Source organism: Heptranchias perlo, unplaced genomic scaffold (assembly GCF_035084215.1).
Source record: "Heptranchias perlo isolate sHepPer1 unplaced genomic scaffold, sHepPer1.hap1 HAP1_SCAFFOLD_288, whole genome shotgun sequence".
Classification (NCBI taxonomy): Eukaryota; Metazoa; Chordata; class Chondrichthyes; order Hexanchiformes; family Hexanchidae; genus Heptranchias; species Heptranchias perlo.
In genome coordinates this window covers 171161-178022 of record NW_027139300.1, presented here as the reverse complement: position 1 = coordinate 178022, position 6862 = coordinate 171161, and the positions used below count along the sequence as shown (strand labels likewise).

Below are 6862 nucleotides of genomic sequence, written 5' to 3'. Positions count from 1 at the left end.
GGTGCGACGGTGACCTGGTGCGACGGTGACTGGGTGCGACGGTGACTGGGTGCGACGGTGACTGGGTGCGACGGTGACTGGGTGCAACGGTGACCTGGTGCGACGGTGACTGGGTGCGACGGTGACTGGGTGCGACGGTGACTGGGTGCGACGGTGACTGGGTGCGACGGTGACTGGGTGCGACGGTGACGGGGTGAGATGGTGACCTGGTGCGACGGTGACGGGGTGAGACGGTGACGGGGTGAGACAGTGACCTGGTGCGACGGTGACTGTATATGATGGTGACTGGGTGTGACGGTGACCGGATGTTACGGTGACCGGGTGTGACAGTGACCGGATGTGACGGTGACCGGGTGCGACGGTGACTGGATATGACGGTGACCGGTTGTGATGGTGACTGGATGTGACGGTGACCGGATGTGACGGTGACTGGTTGTGATGGTGACTGGATGTGACGGTGACCGGATGTGACGGTGACCGGATGTGACGGTGACCGGGTGCGACGGTGACCGGGTGCGACGGTGACCTGATGCGACGGTGACCTGATGCGACGGTGACCTGGTGCGTCGGTGGCCGGGTGCGATGGTGCCCGGGTGCGACGGTGACCGGGTGCGACGGTGACCGTGTGCAACGGTGACGGGGTGAGACAGTGACCTGGTGCGACGGGTACTGGTTGTGACGGTGACCTGGTGCGACGGTGACCGGGTGCGACAGTGACCTGATGCGACGGTGACCTGGTGCGACGGTGACCGGATGCGACGGTGACCTGATGCGACGGTGACCTGGTGCGACGGTGACGGGGTGAGACAGTGACCTGGTGCGACGGGGACTGGTTGTGACGGTGACTGGATGCGACGGTGACCGGGTGCGACGGTGGTTGGATATGACGGTGACCGGTTGTGACGGTGACCGGTTGTGACGGTGACCGGTTGTGACGGTGACCGGATGTGACGGTGACCTGTTGTGACGGTGACCGGATGTGACGGTGACCGGTTGTGATGGTGGTTGGATGTGACGGTGACCGTGTGCGACGGTGACGGGTTGAGACAGTGACCTGGTGCGACGGGGACTGGATGTTACGGTGACCGATTGTGACCGTGACCAGATGTGATGGTGACCGGTTGTGACGGTGACCTGTTGTGACCGTGACCGGATGTGATGGTGACCGGATGTGACGGTGACCAGATGTGATGGTGACCGGATGTGACGGTGACCAGATGTGACGGTGACCGGGTGCGACGGTGACCGTATGTGATGGTGACCGGATGTGACGGTGACCGGGTACGACGGTGACCGTATGTGATGGTGACCGGATGTGACGGTGATCGGGTGTGACGGTGACCGTGTGCGACGGTGACGGGGTGAGACAGTGACCTGGTGCGACGGGGAGTGGATATGACGGTGACCGATTGTGATGGTGACTGGATGTTACGGTGACCGATTGTGACCGTGACCGGATGTGACGGTGACTGGTTGTGACGGTGACGGGGTGCGACGGTGACCGGGTGCGACGGTGATGGTGTGCGACGGTGATGGGGTGCGATGGTTCCCGGGTGCGAAGGTGCCCGGGTGCGACGGTGACCGGGTGTGACGGTGATGGGGTGCGAAGGTGCCCGGGTGCGACGGTGACTGGTTGTGACGGTGACGGGGTGCGACGGTGACCGGGTGCGACGGTGATGGTGTGCGACGGTGATGGGGTGCGATGGTTCCCGGGTGCGAAGTTGCCCGGGTGCGACGGTGACCGGGTGTGACGGTGATGGGGTGCGAAGGTGCCCGGGTGCGACGGTGACTGGTTGTGACGGTGACGGGGTGCGACGGTGACCGGGTGCGACGGTGATGGGGTGCGACGGTGACCAGGTGCGACGGTGACCGGAGGTGACGGTGACCGGGTGCGACGGTGACCGTGTGCGACGGTGACTGGTTGTGACGGTGACTGGATATGACGGTGACCGGTTGTGACGGTGATCGGATGTGACATGGACCATTTGTGACGGTGGTTGGATGTGACGGTGACCGGGTACGACGGTGACCGTGTGCGACGGTGACGGGTTGAGACAGTGACCTGGTGCGACGGGGACTGGATATGACGGTGACCGATTGTGATGGTGACTGGATGTTACGGTGACCGATTGTGACCGTGACCAGATGTGACGGTGACCGGTTGTGACGGTGACCTGTTGTGACCGTGACCGGATGTGATGGTGACCGGTTGTGACGGTGAGCTGTTGTGACGGTGACCGGGTGCGACGGTGATCGGGTGCAACGGTGCCCTGGTGCGAATGTGACCTGTTGTGACAGTGACCGGGTGCGACGGTGACCGGATGTGACGGTGACCGGATGTGACGGTGACCGGGTGCGACGGTGCCCGGGTGCGACGGTGATGGGGTGCGACGGTGACCGGATGTGACGGTGACCGGGTGCGACGGTGACCGGGTGCAACGGTGACCGGGTGCGACGGTGACCGGGTGCGACAGTGCCCGGGTGCGATGGTGACCGGATGTGACGGTGACCGGGTGCGACGGTGCCCGGGTGCGACGGTGATGGGGTGCGACGGTGACCGGGTGCGACGGTGCCCGGGTGCGACGGTGATGGGGTGCGACGGTGACCGGATGTTACGGTGACCGGGTGCGACGGTGCCCGGGTGCGACGGTGACCGGGTGCGACGGTGACCGGGTGCGACGGTGACCGGGTGCGACGGTGCCCGGGTGCGATGGTGACCGGGTGCGACGGTGCCCGGGTGCGACGGTGATCGGGTGCGACGGTGACCGGGTGCGACAGTGCCCGGGTGCGATGGTGACCGGGTACGACGGTGACCAGATGTGACGGTGACCTGGTGCGACGATGACCTGGTGCGACGGTGACCTGGTGCGACGGTGACCTGGTGCGACGGTGACCTGGTGCGACGATGACCTGGTGCGACGGTGACCTGGTGCGACGGTGACGGGGTGTGACGGTGACCTGGTGCGACGATGACCTGGTGCGACGGTGACCTGGTGCGACGATGACCTGGTGCGACGGTGACCTGGTGCGATGGTGACCTGGTGCGACGGTGAACTGGTGCGACGGTGAACTGGTGCGACGGTGAACTGGTGCGACGGTGAACTGGTGCGACGGTGAACTGGTGCGACGGTGACCTGGTGCGACGGTGAACTGGTGCGACGGTGAACTGGTGCGACGGTGAACTGGTGCGACGGTGACCTGGTGCGACGGTGAACTGGTGCGACGGTGCCCGGGTGCGACGGTGCCCGGGTGCGACGGTGCCCAGGTGCGACGGTGCCCGGGTGCGACGGTGCCCGGGTGCGACGGTGACGGGGTGCGACGGTGACGGGGTGCGACGGTGAACTGGTGCGACGGTGACCTGGTGCGACGGTGAACTGGTGCGACGGTGAACTGGTGCGACGGTGAACTGGTGCGACGGTGAACTGGTGCGACGGTGACCTGGTGCGACGGTGACCTGGTGCGACGGTGACCTGGTGCGACGGTGACCTGGTGCGACGGTGCCCGGGTGCGACGGTGACCTGGTGCGACGGTGACCTGGTGCGACGGTGACCTGGTGCGACGGTGACCTGGTGCGACGGTGACCTGGTGCGACGGTGACCTGGTGCGACGGTGCCCGGGTGCGACGATGACCTGGTGCGACGGTGACCTGGTGCGACGGTGAACTGGTGCGACGGTGAACTGGTGCGACGGTGAACTGGTGCGACGGTGAACTGGTGCGACGGTGCCCGGGTGCGACGGTGCCCGGGTGCGACGGTGCCCGGGTGCGACGGTGCCCGGGTGCGACGGTGACGGGGTGCGACGGTGACCTGGTGCGACGGTGACCTGGTGCGACGGTGACCTGGTGCGACGGTGCTCGGGTGCGACGGTGACCTGGTGCGACGGTGACCTGGTGTGACGGTGACCTGGTGCGACGGTGACCTGGTGCGACGGTGACCTGGTGCGACGGTGCCCGGGTGCGACGATGACCTGGTGCGACGGTGACCTGGTGCGACGGTGCCCGGGTGCGACGATGACCTGGTGCGACGGTGACCTGGTGCGACGGTGCCCGGGTGCGACAGTAGCCGTGTGAGACGGTGCCCAGGTGCGACGGTGCCCAGGTGCGACGGTGTCCGGGTGCGACAGTAACCGTGTGAGACGGTGCCCGGGTGCGACTGTGCCCGGGTGCGACGGTGCCCGGGTGCGACAGTAACCGTGTGAGACGGTGCCCAGGTGCGACGGTGCCCGGGTGCGACGGTGCCCGGGTGCGACAGTAACCGGGTGTGACGGTGACTGGGTGTGACGGTGACCGGGTGTGACGGTGACTGGGTGTGACGGTAACCGGGTGTGACGGTGACTGGGTGTGACGGTGACCGGGTGTGACGGTGACTGGGTGTGACGGTGACCGTGTGAGACGGTGCCCAGGTGCGACTGTGCCCGGGTGCGACGGTGCCCGGGTGCGACAGTAACCGTGTGAGACGGTGCCCGGGTGCGACGGTGCCCAGGTGCGACGGTGCTAGGGTGCGACAGTAACCGTGTGAGACGGTGCCCGGTTGCGACGGTGCCCAGGTGCGACGGTGCCCGGGTGCGACAGTAACCGGGTGTGACGGTGACTGGGTGTGATGGTAACCGGGTGTGACGGTGACTGGGTGTGACGGTGACCGGGTGTGACGGTGACTGGGTGTGACGGTAACCGGGTGTGACGGTGACTGGGTGTGACGGTGACCGGGTGTGACGGTGACTGGGTGTGACGGTGACCGGGTGTGACGGTGACTGGGTGTGACGGTGACCGGGTGTGACGGTGACTGGGTGTGACAGTAACCGGGTGTGACGGTGACTGGGTGTGACGGGTCAATACACACAGTTTACAGCTTTAAGGATTTTAAATAACTCAATTAGCCCTTTAAATATCCACCCACCGGTTTTAAGTGCTGGCTGGACTTCCGGGTTTCAGAAACCCACCCGTTCTTTGGGGTTAAAATTTACCCCTATATCTTTAGTCATCCAGGGAGCTCTCGCTTTGGATGCCCTTCCTTTCCCCCTTGTGGGAATGTGTTTACTCTGTACCTGAACCAACTCCTCTTTAAAGGCCTCCTATTGCTCATTTACTGTTTTATCTGTCAATTTTTGATTCCAATCCACCTGGGCCAGAAATTAACTCTCCTCCAGTTGACTATTTTCATATTTGATTGTTCCTTGTCTTTTTCCATAACTATTCTAAACCTAATGATATTATGATCACTGTTCCCCAAATGCTCCCCCACTGAAACATGCTCCATTTGCCCCACTTCATTCCCCAGAACTAGATCCAGCACTGCTTCCTTCCTGGTTGGGCTGGAAACACATTGTTCCAAAAAGTTCCCTTGAACACATTTCAAGAATTCCTCCCCCTCTTTGCCCTTTACACTGTTACTGTCCCAGTCTATATTGGGATAATTGAAGTCCCCCATTATCACTACTCTATGGTTCTTGCATCTTCCTGTAATTTGCCTGCATATTTGCTCCTCCATCTCCTGCCCACTATTTGGTGGCCTACAGTATACACCCAGCAGTGTAATAGCTCCTCTATTGTTCCTTAATTCTAACCAGATAGATTCTGTCTTTGACCCCTCAACTACATCATCCCTTTCCAGTGCTATAATAATTTCTTTGATCAATACTGCTACCCACTCCCCTCTTCCTTTCTTTCCTTCCCTATCTTTCCTGAATACCTAGTAGTCAAGAATATTAAGTACCCAATCCTCCCCTTCTTTGAGCCAGGTCTCTGTTATTGCCGCTATATCAAGGTCCCATCGGTGACTTGAACCTGCAGCTCACCAACCTTATTTACCACGCCACATGCATTTACACACATGCACTCTAAACCCATCTTAAACTGCCTTGCATTTGCCCCCTGTCTGATCCCTCCTATTTCTGAACCACTCTTTATTCTAATGCTGTTTCTCTCTCTCAGTCCTCTGTGCATCTTGTATCCCCTCTCTAATGCTTCATCTTGATGCCTCTTCCCCCTGCCAAATTTGTTTAAATGTAGGTCAGCGAGCACAGGGGTGATGGGTAAATGGAGCTTGGTGTCAGATATGATGTCAGCAGCAGAGTTTTGGGTGAGCTCAAGTTTATGGAGGGTGGGAGATGGGAGGCCGGCCAGGAGAGCATTGGAATAGTCCAGTCTGGAGGTAACAAAGGCATGGATGAGGGTTTCAGCAGCAGAAGAGCTGAGGCAGGGGTGGAGACGGGCGATGTTACAGAGGTGGAAGTAGGCGGTCTTGGTGATGGAGAGGAGATGTGGTCAGAAGCTCATCCCAGGGTCAAATAGAACGCCAGGGTTGTGAACGGTCTGGTTCAGCCTCAGACAGTGACCAGGGAGAAGGATGGAGTCGGTGGAGAGGGAACGGAGTTTGTGGCGGGGACTGAAGACAATGGCTTCGGTCTTCCCAATATTTAATTGGAGGAAATTACATCTCATCCAGCACTGGATGTCGGACAAGCAGTGTGAGAAATGAGAGACAGTGGAGGGAGGTGGTGGTGAGGTAGAGCTGGGGGTCTTCAGTGTACATGTGGAATCTGACGTTGTGTTTTCGGATGATGTCGCCGAGGGGCAGCATGTAGATGAGAAATAGGAGGGGGCCGAGGATAGATCCACGGGGGACTCAAGAGGTAACGGTGCAGGAGTGGGAAGAGAAGCCATTGTTGGAAATGCTCAGATCACAAACATATAGAGAAGAGTGGAACCAGGCACGGACAAAGTGGAACCAGGCACGGACAAAGTGGAACCAGGCACGGACAAAGTGGAACCAGGCACGGACAAAGTGGAACCAGGCACGGACAAAGTGGAACCAGGCGCGGACAAAGTGGAACCAGGCGCGGGCGGAGTGGAACCAGGCACGGA

General features: G+C 60.8%; 1 protein-coding gene across 1 annotated transcript; it reads right to left on the bottom strand.

Annotated features, from left to right (window-relative positions):
* Nucleotides 1-308: 308 nt before the first annotated feature.
* LOC137310888 (mucin-2-like) lies at nucleotides 309-6578 on the bottom strand. Its single transcript, XM_067978440.1, has 3 exons — nucleotides 6543-6578; nucleotides 1455-4653; nucleotides 309-1054 (listed from the first exon to the last, which is right to left on the bottom strand). The coding sequence occupies exons 1-3, from the start codon at nucleotides 6576-6578 to the stop codon at nucleotides 309-311; spliced, it is 3981 nt and encodes a 1326-aa protein (XP_067834541.1).
* Between the last annotated feature and the right edge of the window lie 284 nt (nucleotides 6579-6862).